The 16,880-nt window shown below is 42.9% G+C and overlaps 2 protein-coding genes across 2 annotated transcripts; both read right to left on the minus strand.

The window, feature by feature from the left end:
• Positions 1 to 316: 316 nt before the first annotated feature.
• Positions 317 to 7,680, minus strand: LOC311138988 (adiponectin receptor protein 1-like). Its single transcript, XM_084173808.1, has 8 exons — positions 7,592 to 7,680; positions 6,598 to 6,819; positions 5,899 to 6,015; positions 5,388 to 5,559; positions 3,684 to 3,870; positions 3,311 to 3,498; positions 2,494 to 2,687; positions 317 to 2,097 (listed from the first exon to the last, which is right to left on the minus strand). Exons 2-8 carry the CDS (start codon positions 6,739 to 6,741, stop codon positions 1,969 to 1,971), a joined length of 1,131 nt encoding a protein of 376 aa, XP_084029934.1. The 5' UTR covers positions 6,742 to 6,819; positions 7,592 to 7,680; the 3' UTR covers positions 317 to 1,968.
• Positions 7,681 to 8,462: 782 nt separating this feature from the next.
• LOC311138465 (NADH-cytochrome b5 reductase 3-like) lies at positions 8,463 to 16,706 on the minus strand. Its single transcript, XM_084173151.1, has 9 exons — positions 16,550 to 16,706; positions 14,219 to 14,365; positions 12,719 to 12,791; positions 12,325 to 12,431; positions 11,938 to 12,067; positions 11,364 to 11,447; positions 11,157 to 11,242; positions 10,855 to 10,954; positions 8,463 to 10,221 (listed from the first exon to the last, which is right to left on the minus strand). The coding sequence occupies exons 1-9, from the start codon at positions 16,562 to 16,564 to the stop codon at positions 10,049 to 10,051; spliced, it is 915 nt and encodes a 304-aa protein (XP_084029277.1). The 5' UTR covers positions 16,565 to 16,706; the 3' UTR covers positions 8,463 to 10,048.
• Between the last annotated feature and the right edge of the window lie 174 nt (positions 16,707 to 16,880).

Here is a 16,880-nt window from a genome sequence, read left to right on the forward strand (position 1 = left end):
ATCAATTTTAGAATAAGGCTGTAATGTAACAAAATGTTGAAAAAGTCAAGGGGTCTGATTTCTTTCCGAATGCACTGTACTAGGAGTGATTAAATTATATGCAACACTCCAGTTAAATTATGACTTGTATAGATGTGGATAGACAAATGTGGCATTAATATGGTCAGTCTATCAATACGCCATGAAATGGACTACATTGAAGCAGCATTAGTAACTCAAATGGCTAAACAAATATAGTGACAAAACAATGTTCATGCGTGTGAAAAGTAGTGCAACATCACTATATCGGACAGAAGATGCATGACTTGGTTTGGTTCCCATTAATAAATATTTATTATGTGTTTACATTTCAGGGAAATGTATGATCCATCAACTTGTCTACACAGGATACAACACAAAGTCAAGAATACACAGATTGCTTAGTCTTTGTAATAAAGCCACAAAGTCAGCCTATTGGAGGTCAAAAGTTGAATAGTGATTTGATATAAGAAAAAAGATAAAAAGGTTCCTATCATATCTGGAGATCCTAATGAAGTTCACTTGAATGCAATATTGACCCATCTATTTAAAAACTATTTCCATTGGCCTAACATGCTGACTACACCGGCCATGCGTTTCTCTACTCGGACGAATAATCCACAGATAAAAAGGGAAACCTAGTTAGTTTCTAGTTATCTTCCTGATATCCAATAAGGAGGGGACTTGCAGCATGTGGTGCTTCTCAAATAGAACCAAGTTCTATTCTAGCGCTTGGCTACGCAGACACTCATTCACGCGAGCGGTGAGTGAAATGATTGAAGAACATGCATGTGTAAATTTATTTTGCAATGCTCGCGTTCGCAACGTGGCCGGTGAGGTTTGCATGTAAGGCACAGGAATACTAAATTATTATTCATTCACACTACATGGTGGACCCCATGCAATGACTTAACGTTTAAACGGTAATAACATACTGTTAAGGTGCAATAATTTGACCTTTAGAGTTCTGAAATTTAGCCTTAAAAAGAAACGAAACTCAAGATGAGAAGAGAAAGAGGACCTATTCCCAGATTTGCCCATTGTGCATTGCAAGGTTAGTTTCATACTAGCTATCAATCATACAAGATTGTGTTCAATTGAAAAGGGACTTGAGGGGTAAGGGTACCAAGCACCGTGTCTTGTAGGAAAGTAATTTAATTGTTTGCCTTCCAGTTCCATAACCCATACCTGGGTTGGGGTTGACTGCTTGTCAAAATGTATTTTTATGAACAGAATCAAATACCCTTAATGAATTGTTGGAATTGCCCATTGTTTTCAATTAGGACTTTTCAATGTTCAATTCATTAATTGAATTTCAATTAATAATAATAATAATAAGCCATTTAGCAGACGCTTTTATCCAAAGCGACTTACAGTCATGTGCGCATACATTTTTACGTATGGGTGGTCCCGGGGATCGAACCCACTACCCTGGCGTTACAAGCGCCATGCTCTACCAATTGAGCTATAGAGGACAGAATAAATATGGAATGTATTGACCCCAACCCAGACCCATTCTATCACATAAGCCTCCTACAGCTTGATGTAGGAAGCTCTGGAGGCCAAGAAAGACACCATTACGATATCTCTATGACTCTCAAAAGGTTCCCATCCTTCAATGGAACATGTAATCAATCTGGTCAAAACCCTGTTGTTCTTAATGAGCTAAAGTCAAGCCTAGAGCTTCATTTTGATTTAAAAAAGTGGTGCCGCATCGGCGGGATGCCCCTCCATATAGTTCACTGGCTAAAGCTACTTTAAATGGGGAGAAAGGAGCCCAAGCAGAGAAACACCACCAGAAAACCAAGTATGACATGAGCAAATCAGGGGAGGAGAAGAAGGGTGGAGAGAAGGAGCTACGGGGGACCATGGCGTGTTCCAGCGGTACTTTATAGGGTAGGGAGGCGGATCGACCAGCAAATGGCTGAGGGGGCCACAGCTGGGCCGCTTTCAGAGAAGGGTGTCGTCAGTGCAGCCTCCCTCCAGGCCGTAGCGGAACTCCTGCAGGTTGGTGACGCCGTAGAAGTGGATGAAGGCTGCTGCCACCACCAGGACATGGAAGATCTGGTGGGAGTGGAACTGAGGAGAGAGGGAGGTCAGAGGTGCGTCCCAAATGGCACCATCATTCTCTATTTAGTGCATTAACCCCATAAGGCTCTGGTCAAAAGTAGTGCACTAAATAGGGAATAAGGTGCCATTTGGGATGCATCCAGAGTATCTCCAAAGGCTCCTCTGGTTGGAGCGTGGCGTTTGCAAACCTAAAGTTCTAGGGGTTTGATTACTGCATGGGCCGCATATGCCTACAGTTCAGTACAGAACGTGAGAACGTAAGTCACATCACATAAAAGCATTTGATAAATGACCATAACATTATTATATAATAATCCCAAATGGCAGCCTATATAGTGCACTACTTTTGACCAGAGTGTTGCAGTATAAATGGAATAGGGTAAAAAAAAAAAGTGCCTGTCTTACCCAGATGTCACATTTGCCGGGGAAGTAGCGTTCGGGGATCCTGGCGGCGTACAGTCCGGCGCCAGTGATGTACATGGCGCCCATCAGGTAGAACCAGCCCATCTGTCCCACAGTGGTGGCCTTGACGAAGCCCTCCTCGATGGTGAAGTGGACTGTGGGGACGATGCCGCTCAGTCCCAGGCCCATGAACACTCCTGTGGGAGACATGGAGGGGAAAGGTTGTTTGGTGGAAGCACTGGGCTGGAGAATCCGTAGTATAGGACAGGGGTCTTCAACCTTTTCTTGCCCAGCGACCCCCTCCCAGGAAAACCAGCAACCCATCATACGTTAGCAAAATATATTTTGTACTTTTTTCCCCCCCACATCTTGTCCTATCATCAGGTAAATGATAATGGCAAGGAGAAGTAAAACATTTTAAAATTAATAGATTTGGTAGATAGTTTCATTTTTTTGACCTCCCCACATTATAATGGACTGGTAGCCTATTTGCAGGTGCTTCTTCAAAGCCTGTCAGATACTCCAGTGAGTAATTGGCCCCAATGAGTGTAATTTGCTCTATATCAGGAGTTGAGAAATAAAGTTGACATCATTAGCAATACGATATTCTCCTCTTTTCTACTTTAGGTATGTAATTAAAAATGTGCTTATTCTGTTGTTGCTAGCGATATTCATAGAAACATTCAAATAAAATTAACAAATCTTACTATAAAGATAGTAGCTATATGGTATGTTGTATTAACACATTTACATGCATGTCCTTGCTCTGTATCTACGTCACAGTTCACTCTGACAGGCTGGTTAATATGTGGTGCAGCACCTGCTCGTGTGGGCCGGTGCGCGGGCGTGGAGAAGCGTTCCCACTGGGCCACTACGATGGCGGCGATGCCCAGCACACAGACAATGGTGAGGTAGATGAGGCGTGGCTGCGGGGAACAGTAGAACGAGTAGTAGAGCCAGGGCACGAAGGAACCCATGATCAGCAGGGCGATACCTGAGTAGTCAAGCCTAAAGGGAGAAACAACACCGTGGAGGTTTGATGAAGGATGAGGCAGATCCATTTGGATGACACTCCAACTTAAAACCATTTCTGAAATGAAACATTACATTTCTTCTCAGAAACACAGGAGTGCTAATTGGAAAACAAACAAAGTTCTGCGTGAGCAAGAGGGAGGGGGGCCATGTGGCCTTACTTGGAGAAGGTGCGAGACACTTTCTCAGAGTGGCAGTAGACGGTATGAAAGAGCCAGGAGAAGCTGAGGCAGAGCACGGCGCCCAGAAAGAACATCCCAAACACCACCTTCTCCTGCAGGGGCGCCATGAAGTACATGTTGGGCCTCAGAATGGTGTATGTGCCCAGACAAATAAACAGGATCAGCCCTGGGGGTTGGAGAGGTGAGGCCATCATTAGTGGATCAGTAATCATATAGGGCATATCATAACAAATTAATATTAGCAAAAGAAAGGGATCTCTATGGGGCATACTGTATATACATTGGGGGGCACAATCAAGGCCATTGTATATGGAAATGTGATGTGTAGAGGAGGCACAATTCTTTGCTATGTAGTATGGATAAGTGACTGCATTGCTTAACAGCAGCACGCTGAACTTCTACTGAATGTGCCCTAGTTGTGGGGAACATGGACTTGTGCTTCACAGCAACTTTATAGGCATAAGGTTAAACATGTGAGGATTGGCCAGAAGTATGTGGACACCTGCTCGTCGAACATATAATTCAAAATTCTTGGCCAATAATATGGAGTTGGTCCCCCAATTGCTGCTATAACAGCCTCCACTCTAATGAGAAGGCTTTCCACTAAATGTTGGAACATTGCTGCGGGGAATTGCTTCCATTCAGCCACAAGAGCATTAGTGAGGTCGGGCAGTCAGCGTTCAAATTCATCCCAAAGGTGTTTGATGGGGTTGAGGTCAGGGCTCTGTACAGGCCAGTCAAGTTCTTCCACACCGATCTCGACAAACCATTTCTGTATGGACCTCGCTTTGTGCACGGGGCATTCTCATGCTGAAACAGGAAAGGGCCTTCCCCAAACTGTTGCCACAAAGTCGGAAGCACAGAATAGTCTAGAATGTCATTGTATGCTGTAGCGTTAAGATTTCCCTTCATTGGAACTAAGGGGCCTAGCCCAAACCATGAAAAACAGCCCCAGACCCTTATTCCTCCTCCACCAAACTTTACAGTAGGCACTTATGCATTGGGGAAGGTAGGGTCCTCTTGGCAGCCGCCAAACCCAGATACGTCTGTCGGACTGCCATATGGTGAAGCGTGATTCATCACTCCAGAGAACGCGTTTCCACTGCTCCAGAGTCCAATGGCGGCGAGCTTTACACCACTCCAGCCGACGCTTGGCATTGCGCATGGTGATCTTAGGCTTGTGTGCGGCTACTTGACCATGGAAACCCATTTCATGACACTCCCGATGAACAGTTATTGTGCTGACATTGCTTCCAGAGGCAGTTTGGAAGTCTGTAGTGAGTGTTGCAACCGAGGACAGACTATTTTTATGCACTATGCGCTTCAGCACTCGGCGGTCCCGTTCGGTGAGCTTGTGTAGCCTACCACTTCGCGGCTGAGCTGTTTTCGCTCCTTGACGTTTCAACTTCACAATAACAGCATTTACAGTTGACCGGGGCAGCTCTATCTGGGCAGAAATTTGACGAAATGACTTGTTGGAAAGGCGGCATCCTATGACGGTGCCACATTGAAGGTCACTAAGCTCTTCAGCACAGGCCATTCTACTGCCATTATTTGTCTATGGAGATTGCATGGCTGTGTGCTCAATTTTATAACGGGTGTCTCTGAAATAGCCGAATCCACTCATTTGAAGGGATGTCCACATACTTTGGGCCATTTAGTGTATCTCACACACTCACTCACCCAGAAGGTGGGTCCAGATGTTCCCTGTTTCTGTATGGATCCTGAAGATGCTTCCAAAGCAGGCGCGGAAGGAGGGCATCGGGGGCCGGTGTCCATGCAGGAGGTAGTCGTTGTCCTTCAGCCACTCCGGCAGGACATGAAAAGGGATTACCCTCCAGCTACCCTTCCACACCTGAAACACAAGGGTATAGGCTTACATGAATGTCCTGTTCATCTCACCAGTCTTATTCTCTCTGTGTATGAACTTAGACAGAGCAGCCATGGGGCTGTTCCAGAAAGCAGGATCAATGAGTTAGCCAGCTAACTGTCCCAGAATTCTGAAATAACTTCATATTTTCAAGAAATATAGACTTGAAATGGGCATGGTATAATTGACTCGACAACCAACAACCCATATTCAAGTTTAGCTTTCTAAATGAATCAGAAAATCAAGAGATATATTTGGCTTGTTATCAAAGTTAGCTGGCTAACTTAATGATCCTGCTTTCTGGAACAGCCCAATGATGCCTACTTTGTGCACAAACTCCTCCATCTTCTCCATGGCGTGGTGAGCCTGGAGGGGCAGCGTCAGGACCCCTTCCACCTCTTCGTCGTCATCATCATCATCATCAGGCAGAACTGAGGCCCCCTGCAGACAGCCAGAGAGAAGGTGGAAGGTGATTTAGTTAGGCGAGTAGAGCGGTGCAGTATAATAGTGAACACATGAGAAACAAATCCTAGTTGGCTTTGATCTACTTTTCCCTGACCATTACTTAGGTGTGACCCCACCAAGCTGAGCTCTATTTCTCAATGACCTCACCCTACATTTGTTTTGTCTTCAACTGGGGTCTATTTAGGAGGGTGCAACGCTACAGAACATTCAGATAAACGCATTGTGTAGAACAAACCAATTTGTCTGCCATGTAGAATAGGCCAATAAGGAGTTCTACAACGTTCTGAACTTTCACCTCTCTGAATACACCCATGCTTTCATTAGAAACTTTGGTGTTTGCAGACCACCTGAATCTTTCAAAATGTTGATTTGGAAGATTCTGCGCCATGCTTTAGAAATTACCTGTGGTAATACAGCAGTTGAGTCCGGCTTCATCACAAATGACACCCTATTCCCTATATAGTGCACTACTTTTAACTAGGGCCCATAGGAAACTGATCAAAATTAGGGGGAATAGGGTGCCATTTGGGATGTAACCTTTGTCTCCCCCACTCTCACCTCCGACATCATGCCTTTCCCCGCTGCCTGCCGGCCCGCCTCCTCCAGCAGGGGTCCCAGCTCCATCAGCTCTACATCCGGGACACGGCAGTCCTCCGAGATTCGACAGTCTGCATCGCTCGCAGACCCGTTTCGGCCTGACATAGGGAGACTGCCTGATGACCTGTCCTCTGCCCGTGTGTCCTGCTGAAGCCTGGCACTTCAGTTCTCAGTTGGCCAGTGCTGAGGACTCAATAAATCACAATTAATTTGGCAAATAAATACATTGGCTAGCCAGTTACTGTAGTTGTTCACTTAAATAACTAGATTTCAAATTTCAACTAACTTCACCTGTGACAATTGCACCTGATGTGGATTTTTGGTAGGTCTACATTTCCCACCGACAGATTGTCCTTGCCTGCTCTTGCATTCAGCACTGAATGTGTGAAGCGTCCAGTATTCCTTTGACATACATTTTTACACCACCTTATATCATGCTCAACTATACAGTCGTGAAAATATTAACTCGTTAAATTAGCATTTTACAACAGTGAAGACGAATAGTTACTCTGCTAAAATGTCAAGAAGACCAAAATTGTTCTTGCTAGACGGACGAAAAAGGTAGTTAGTTCGCTTGCTATCTAGTAGCTAACAAACAAACAAACAAAACTGGCAAGACTGTTGTATCAGCTGGTTGGCTAGCTTAGAACAAAACATCCACACACAATAGTATTCTTAGAAGCATGGAATTGAATAGCAAGATAACGACTTGACACCCCCCAAACTCCTTTAATATTATTTGGCTGACATTATTGCTAGTAAATTATAGTTTGAGCCCGAAGCTAACGCACGCTAGCTGCTAGCATATTAGCGTTCGCATTTCGAAGAAAGCTGGCCACATCTGGCTGTATCGAACCAATACCAAACACCCTGACACAATTGCAATGACTGGATCTGCAAAAATATTGTTCGTTGTTGTAGCTAGCTAGTTAACATTTTCATTCAACAGACGTACCTGATACTCCAGACGGCAAGGGAAATGTGACCCTGATCCCTTCCGGATTCTCACAAAAACAAGCCGAACAGTCACGCAGCACCGCTAATGAAAATGACAAGTTACATTAATGCCAAGCAACGGGTTTACGTTTAACTGGCTCTCATAAACAATGACACAGAGTCTCCATCTAGTGGTTAAAATTGCAATTGTACAACGGTTAAAATAGTTTAGATTTAGGCCTAACCCCAAAATATGTAAACTATGAATGATATCAAATCAACGAAGGCTAAAAATAGTACTGTTCTATTCCCAGGTCATGCACGTGCTTCTGCTATTAATGATTCAGTGGAATCGCATTACCTCCATAATAGTGCCTGCACGAACCCACATGAAACATGACACCCATTCGAAAGTTACTTGTCGTTTACAATAATGGTTGTACAGTATGTGAAAAGTTGTATTCAGCCCTGAGCTGCCTCAGCCACATTTTAGCAGCACAAGAAAGGTTTACTAAAAATAAAATAAAAAATCCTCATCCAGCCCTTTACTTGTGGATAGAGAGCTACTCCTACCCCCAAACGAACTGCCATTCAGCATCTCCAATCCTCAGTAATCCCTAATCCCTGTCAACAAAGGGGGTTGAACTGTACTGTAGGCAGTGGAATTAGATGAACATTTCCAACTCCCAATCTGTCCCAGCATTTGGAGCAGACTACATCGTCTGCTCAAATGTAGATTACTCCTCGTTGCGACAGCATTCAATTGCCACAGTCAGAGCTACGTTGTTCCAGCAAACGGTGTTTTCCTCCTCAATACTCTATTTTGCAACCAGGGATAATATCTAAGGAATGGTCCAGCCAAATACGTAAACAGAACAGGATGGATCATGTATGAGTGGAAGCAATTTGAAATGCTGTCAGAAATTTTATTGTTTTTTCTCTTCATAAACACAGAATACATTTTACAACGAGTGTAGTGCATTGCAGATAAAACTCTTATTAAAGTATAATATATCAAACAATTGCCACAGGCATACAAAAGCGCCTTTAATAATTATGCCCACTGAATCTCACTCTACACTTCCACGTTAGCTAATGTGGATGCTACCATGATTACGGATAGTCCTGAATTAATCTTGAATAATGATGAGTGAGAAAATCACATTAGTACAAATATCATACCCCCCAAAACATGCTAACCTCTCACTATTACAAAAACAGGGGAGGTTAGCATTTTTGTGTGTGTGGGGGAGGGGTATATTTGTGGGTCTAACTTTCTCACTCATCATTATTTACGATTCATTCAAGACTATCCATAATCATGGTAGCATCCACATTAACATAGAAGTGTTTAGAAACATATTCTATTCTTATTTACAATAAAAAAGACTCCAAAATAATGACACAATACATTATTTACCATTCATTTCTATTGGTCACAAAATAATTTGAGACCAAAACAAACAGCAAATGCATCCAACAAGTTTGTAGAGTCACAAACTTGATGTAATCATTGCTTGCTATGAATATGGGACCAAATACTCATATTTTGACTACTTTAATACACATAAGTGAATTTGTCCCAATACTTTTGGTCCACCCTAAAATGGGAGGACTATGTACAAAAAGTGCTGTAATTACTAAACGGTTCACCAGATATGGATGAAAATACCCTCACATTAAAGCTGACAGTCTGCATTTTAACCCCATAGTCATTGTATCATTTCAAATCCAAAGTGCTGGAGTACAGAGCCAAAACAACAACAAAATTGTCAATGTCCCAATAATTATGGAGGGCACTGTATATATTTGTAACACTCACAGCAGATGCCAAAATACAGTATAATGCATCTCTGCAGAAGCTGAAATAATTAAGTGCATATCATTTGTCATGTGTGCGTTTAAAGCAATGCTGCCTGGGCGGCCTCCTCATATTTAGCACTGCACCCCTGGGCGTAATTCAGTTCAATATGCGGCTTTATCTTTATGTTCTGTTCTCTCTGTCCGGTTCTTAGGAAGAACGCTCAAGGGTAAGAACATAAATAATAAATCAAAGCCTCAACAGCTCACCTAAAAATACACAGGGCCCAATCAATTGTAGCTATCAGCAGGGGATGGAGGCAGAGCTTAGTGGAGGCCAATAATACAAAGGTAGGACTTTGGTTGCAAGTGAGCATTTAATGCTCAACCTGATAGATAAGAGGCCATGTCTGCACTTATTAGATGGGGCTTTTGGCAGTAGATTGATGCAGTGCTTCAAGTGGACTGAAATAGGTGCCGGTACTCATTTTGGGTGCTGGTATTGTATAAATATTTAGGTGCTGGAACTCTGCAATAGATTTAAGCCAATATTTTTTAAGAGATGCTGGTTCTCAAGCAGTAGTTTCGACCCATGTCTAGCACTGAATTTATGTCCTTGTTGAATTGAGAAGGCCCAGGCCGGGGGTGGCTGGGAGGAGAGTCCCTAGGCTGGAGACTAGTAGGCAAAGCGCTGACTCTGCCGGTAGCCCAACTTGTCCAGGTTTGGGTTGCAGGCAAACTGGATCATGGGGGGCGGACCGCACATGAGCACCAAGGTGTCGTCACTGGGGGCGGGCAGGTGCTCCTGGATCATGTCCGCGTTGATGAAGCCCTCACTGTACTCCCAGCCTGAGCCACACAAATGGATCTTATTCAATCTTTCATGGGATCACAAACAAGTACCGGTATGCATAAGGATTCAAATAAAATAAAATGTATTCGTCACATACACAGTTTACAGCAGGTATAAAAGGTGCAGCGAAAGGCTTATGTGCTAGCTCCCTCAACAATGCAGTACATTAACCAATAATAACAATGAAGAGTCAAGTCAAACATAACAAGTAGTAGAAGAGGTAGTATGCATAGTAATAATTGACTGTATTTATACTATTTAGTAATATAGTGGTTAGTGGAATCAATAGTATATATATGAGTTCTGAGTGTGTGTGTGTGCTTGTGTGTGTGTTTATGGGTTCTTGTGTGTGTGTTTGTGTGTAAGGGTTGGATGTGTGGGTAGTCAGTGTAAATAATTTATAAGGTGCATATACTTTAGTCTCTCTGGTGCAAATAGTCTCTAAGGCACATGTCTGTGCAGGGAGACAGCTAGTTTGTGCTTTTCAGCAGTCTGAAAAGCTATTGTGACATAATATACACAATGAAAACTAATTCAAGACGATAATACAAATTTACACATTTGTTAAGACTTCTGAAATCTGGATGCCAACACTTGAGCAACGCAAGCAAAAGCCATAAGTCACATACCCTTGGGTGCCCTGTCCACTGTAAACCACAGCTTGAAGCGGTCTGGGTGTCTGGCCTGGACCTCCTCCAGCTCATCCCTCAGCAGGATGTCCTTCTCAGTCTGCCATGAGCACGCACGCACACACACACACAACACACAGTTAACAATGGTGTCTGGTTCAGTGTTAACTCTCAACCTAAGCAAACCTATGAGCTACATCCACAGTGAAGCTAGTATTAAGCATTTATCTGTCCTTTATTTATAGAGATTATATTAAAAGTCTATTTTAGGAGAGAGGCCAGTGTGGGCGGCAGCCACACACCTGGTTGGCATACAGCAGGCTGCAGGTGGTCCTGTCACTGGGGTCCTTCATGATAGCGCGCACCAGCTGTAGCATAGGGGTGATGCCTACAGACAGGGAAGGGAGTTCAGCACCAGGAACTAAAAGCGCTTACTCTACATTTACCTGTGCTTAGACAACATTTAATAGTTTAGGTTCAGAGGGCAGGGTTGGGAAGGGAAGAGTCACCTGTTCCTCCAGCTATCAGACCCACAGTACTGGCAACTTTTATCTCAGCAGGATACTTTTTGTCTGTCTGAACTGCAAACTGCCCTGTTGAATGGAATGGGAGAAAGCGATGAGACACAAGAGTTATCTTATCCAAAATGGAAGACAGTTGTTGGGTGTGTCCATTATCAATTATCATCTAATAATACTGAGAGAATATATTTGAGTGGCAATACAGTAAAATTATATTCTTTAGGCAGTGCTTTTCTGGAGCCATTGGGGCATGAAAGTTGCAAAATGCGATGCAGAAAGCCAGATATTACACATAACACAAGTACTGTTTACTTATTCAGTAGACTTAAGGTTGAAAACAAGTATGTACACACATGATCAGTCTCAGCCAGCCACACCACACTTAAGTACACAAAGCTAAAACACCCATCCCATTGCAGACTATGTGTGCGTCCCAAATGGCACCTGATTCTTATGGGCCCTGGTAAAAAGTATTGCACTATATAGGAAATAGGGTACCATTTGGGACACATCATTTGTAAATATCAGAGGGAGGGTGTGCCAGGCAGCAGACTGGTCGTACCATGTCCTTTGTACTCCAGCAGGCCTCCTGGTCCTCTGAAGTCTACCACGTCTCCCAGCTGCAAACTCTCCAGGTACTGGGACATCTTCCCCCCGTCAGGAAACTTGAGGTGCACATTCCTGAAGTAGATCTGGGGAGAAACGTTATCCATGAAATATGCTTTGCAGATCAGGGTCCGTATGTATCAAGCTTCTCATAATATGTGCTGATTTAGGATCAGTTTTTATTTTCGATCACAAAGAATAAGATTACATGGACAAAGGGAACCTGATCCTAGATCACCACTACTACTCTGAGACTCTTGATACATACAGACCCAGGTTTGATAGTACTAGCGTGTTCAGTTTCAGTATTTGATATAGGATTGCTTTGACAAGCCATACATACCTTCACAACCAGGTCAACATATCCTTTGTCGTCGTCGCTGGACACAGGTGTGTATGGTCTGACTACCAGGCTGCCGTCAATACGGGCAGAGAGGTATACATGATTCCCTAGACAAAACAAATAAGGTGGTTAGAAACACAAAGACAACACCGATTAAAAATACTGCTAGGGTCATTGGGTGTGGCTTCACCCTCTGATTGTTCTGCTAAATGACTCATACAGTAAAGAGCATTCCAGGAACGCGAATCAAGTATTACGCTGTGATTGTAGTTATTATGCTGGTGAGCTAAAGGACTATTTATATTAATGGCACTGAATTGTACCAAATAATAATCAATGATCAAACTGTCTCTTCACAAAACCCAGAAAGAACAATGTGCAAGTGAAGACTTACCTACAGGCAGTCCCAGGATATGTTCTACTGAGGGAAGTCGAAAGCGGAACCTGCGAGTATCATGGTTGATCACCTATGAAAAGAGGCCATACATACTGAGCCATACATACACTATATATACAAAAGTATGTGGACACCCCTTCAAATTAGTGGATTCGGCTATTATTTCATCCACACCCATTGCTGACAGGTGTATAAAAAAATTGAGCACACAGCCATGCAATCTCTATAGACAAACATTGGCAGTAGAATGGCCTTACTGAAGAGCTCAGTGACTTTCAACGTGGCACCGTCATAGGATGCCACCTTTCCAACAAGTCAGTTCGTCAAATTTCTACCTTGCAACAGCTGCCCCGGTCAACTGTAAGTGCTGTTATTGTGAAGTGGAAACGTCTAGGAGCAACAATGGCCGCGAAGTGGTAGGCCACACAAACTCACAGAATGGGACCGCAGAGCGCGTACAAATCGTCTGTCCTCAGTTGCAATCCTCAATACCGAGTTCCAAACTGCCTCTGGAAGCAACGTCAGCACAAGAACTGTTCGTTGGGAGCATCATGAAATGGGTTTCCATGGCCGAGCAGCCGCACACAAGCCTAAGATCACCATGCGCAATGCCAAGCGTCGGCTGGTGTGGTGTAAAGCTCGCCACCATTGGACTCTGGAGCAGTGGAAACGCGTTCTTTGGAGTGATGAATCACGCTTCACCATTTGGCAATCCGACGGACGAATCTGGGTTAGGCGGATGCCAGGAAAACGCTACCTGCCCCAATGCATAGTGCCAACTGTAAAGTTTGGTGGAGGAGGAATAATGGTCTGGGGCTGTTTTTCATGGTTCGGGCTAGGCCCCTTAGTTCCAGTGAAGGGAAATCTTAACGCTACAGCATACAATGACATTCTAGACGATTCTGTGCTACCAACTTTGTGGCAACAGTTTGGGGAAGGCCATTTCCTGTTTCAGCATGACATTACCCTAGTGCACAAAGCGAGGTCCATACAGAAATGGTTTGTCGAGATCGGTGTGGAAGAACTTGACTGGCCTGCACAGAGCCCTGACCTCAACCCCATCGAACACCTTTGGGATGAATTGCAACGCTGACTGCGAGCCAGGCCTAATCGCCCAACATCAGTGCCCGACCTCACTAATGCTTGTGGCTGAATGGAAGCAAGTCCCCGCAGAAATGTTCCAACATCTAGTGGAAAGCCTTCCCAGAAGAGTGGAGACTGTTATAGCAGCAAAGGGGGACCAACTCCATATTAATGCCCATGATTTTGGAATGAGATGTTCGACGAGCAGGTGTCCACATACTTTCGGTCATGTAGTGTACATTGGTTTTGTCACAATGCACTGGAGCAACAACTACTACCAACATTCAGTTACATGTTAAGACAAAAATTATTTCCATCGAGTACATATATGAATTAGGCACAGGCCTATGAAGCACAGACCAAAAATGTCTAATTAATTTCCTACAGAGTATCTGTTTCAATAGCCCACAGTACCTCTTTATCGATGAGCGCTAGCTGGTATTTTTTAGTAGAGTCAAGCAAGGTGACTGGAGGCTTCTTCTTCTTGCCTAGATAGAGGGCTACAATTATGCCCACAGTGGACAGCAATACCACCCCAGCAGTCACAGCTACCGTCGTGGACTATATACAAGAGAGAAAATAGGTTTTATGGTATAATAATAATAATAATAATAATAATCATAAATCCTTCAAAGTATTCACACCCCTTGACTTTTTCCACATTTTGTTGTGTTACAAAGTGTGATTAAAATGAATTTGTCATTTTTTGTTAACGATCTACACAAAATACTATGCAATGTCAAATAAAACACTCATATGTCTTGATTAGATAAGTATTCAACCCTCTGAGTGAATACATGTTAGAATCACCTTTGGCAGCGATTACAGCTGTGAGTCTTTCTGGGTAAGTCTCTAAGAGCTTTGAATACCTGGATTGTTCAATATTCTTTGCACATTATTTATTTATTTATTCTTCAAGCTCTGTCAAGTTGGTTGTTGATCGTTGCTAGACAGCCATTTTTCAGGTCTTGCCATAGATTTTCAAGCTGATTTAAGTCCAAACTGTAACTAGGCCACTCAGGCACATTCAATGTCGTCTTGGTAAGCAACAGTGTATATTTGACCTTGTGCTTTAGGCTATTGTCCTGCTGAAAGGTGCAGTGTATGTTGGAAAGCAGACTGAACCAGGTTTTCCTCTAAGATTTTTCCTGTGCTTAGATCTATTACGTTTATTTTTATCCAAACAAACTCCCTAGTCCTTGCCAATGACAAGCATACGCATAACATGATGCAGCCACCACCATGCTTGAAAATATGAAGAGATGTGTTGTATTTGCCCCAAACATAAAGCTTTGTATTCAGGACAGTTAATTTCTTTGCCACATTTTTTTGCAGTTCTACTTTAGTGCCTTATTGCAAACAGGATACATGTTTTTGAATATATTTTATTCTGTACAGGCTTCTTTCCTTTTCCTCTGCCATTTTGTAAAGTAACTACAATGTTGCTGACCCATCCTCAGTTTTCTCCTATCACAGCCATTCAACTCTGTAACTATTTTAAGGTCATCATTGGCCTCCTGGTGAAATCCCTGAGCTGTTTCCTTCCTCTCCGGCAACTGAGTTAGGAAGGACGACTGTATCTTTGTAGTGACTGGGTGTATTGATACACCATCCAAAGTGTAATTAATAACTTCACCATGCTCAAAGGGATATTCAATATCTGCTTTTATTATTTGTACCCATCTACCAATAGGTGCCCTTCTTTGCGAGGCATCGGAAAACCTCCCTGGTCTTTGTGGTTGAATCTGTGTTTGAAATCACTGCTCGACTGAGGGACCTTACGGATAAATCATGTTAAACACTACTATTGCACGCCGAGTCCATGCAACTTATGTGATTTTTACTCCTTAACTTATTTAAGCTTGCCATAACAAAGGGGTTGAATACTTATTGACTCAAGACATTTGAGTTTCATTTTTTAAAGTTAATTTGTAAAAATGTCTAAAAACATGATTCCACTTTGACATTATGGAGTATTGTGTGTAGGCCAGTGACAGAAAATCTAATTTCCCCATTTTACATGCAGGTTGTAACACAACAACATTTGCAAGTCAAGTGGTGTGATGATTTTCTGAAGGCACCGTATAACATGGATAATATTAAACTGTTTTCATTCTGGAAATTATCTGCTATTATACATTTCTAAGGCACTCATTGTCTCAGAATGATAGTAATCTGATTAAGGATAAAGTAGGCTTAAAAAGGGAATCTGTGAACAAAATATCAGTCTCCTGGAGGCCATTTGTCAATAGCTTGTGTACTGGCAGTACTTGTGTAGTTGCTTTTTAAATACAACCAAATTCTCTAAGGTTAAAAAAGCATCGCTTGCTGCAAAGGCTGCGGTGACAGATGTACCAGCACAGTTGGTTGCTTGGCTGACAGCTAGGCAAGATGAGTAACTTGCACAAATTTACAACATGAGTCACTAGGCTAGTAAGCTAGTTATCTTTTTATCGGGTCAATCTCAGAGCTAAATCTTCTAATTCTGTGCGTTTAAATTTGACATAATATGACCAGTTCAGGGAAGATACATTATCTGACAGCTGCAGTGTTTTGTTACCGCTCTGTTTATCAACAAAGTACCGTTAGCTAGCTGACTAGCTAACTTACTAGCTAGGAACTACTTGCAAGCAACCTTATGACTGGCTATCAGGTGCTGCTAGCAAATGTAACTAGCTAAAGTAGCTACTGTACGCAGACAAGCAACCCTGGAAATAATTTATTTAAACGTCAGGACATTCTTACCAATGCGTACTTCATGGCGATTCTGAATCCCCCAGAGCAAGGTTATCTTGTTGAAGCGAAGATGTACTTGGCTAGCTATAGGTTATCATCAGAGAAGGCACACCCAACGAATTTAATAGATGGGAGGACGTATTTAGCGGTTAAACCAAATGTGTCCAACTTCCGTTGGAGAGAAGCGGAAATGCAACCACATATTACAGTTGCACGATTATGATACTTCGGCAGAGTATACAGTAGCTTTGTTCTCAAGTGAAATGAAATATTCTGCCATAAAAGGTAGTAAAATAAAGTATGCAGTGGATGGCGAATAGGCAATGAAATCAATAAGATA

Source organism: Coregonus lavaretus, assembly GCF_964263955.1.
Source record: "Coregonus lavaretus genome assembly, chromosome: 12".
In the NCBI taxonomy this organism is placed as follows: domain Eukaryota; kingdom Metazoa; phylum Chordata; class Actinopteri; order Salmoniformes; family Salmonidae; genus Coregonus; species Coregonus lavaretus.

Excerpts from the sequence above, each read along its gene's own strand:
- LOC311138988 (XM_084173808.1), bottom strand. The coding sequence starts at position 6,741 with ATGTCAGGCCGAAACGGGTCTGCGAGCGATGCAGACTGTCGAATCTCG. Across the intron at positions 3,871-5,387 it reads CATCTGGACCCACCTTCTGG|GGCTGATCCTGTTTATTTGT; the intron begins GTGAGTGAGTGT and ends TCCAACCCCCAG. Across the intron at positions 3,499-3,683 it reads GTGTCTCGCACCTTCTCCAA|GCTTGACTACTCAGGTATCG; the intron begins GTAAGGCCACAT and ends TTCTCCCTTTAG.
- LOC311138465 (XM_084173151.1), bottom strand. Across the intron at positions 11,243-11,363 it reads TCTGATAGCTGGAGGAACAG|GCATCACCCCTATGCTACAG; the intron begins GTGACTCTTCCC and ends CCCTGTCTGTAG. Across the intron at positions 10,955-11,156 it reads GCCTGCTGTATGCCAACCAG|ACTGAGAAGGACATCCTGCT; the intron begins GTGTGTGGCTGC and ends TGCTCATGGCAG.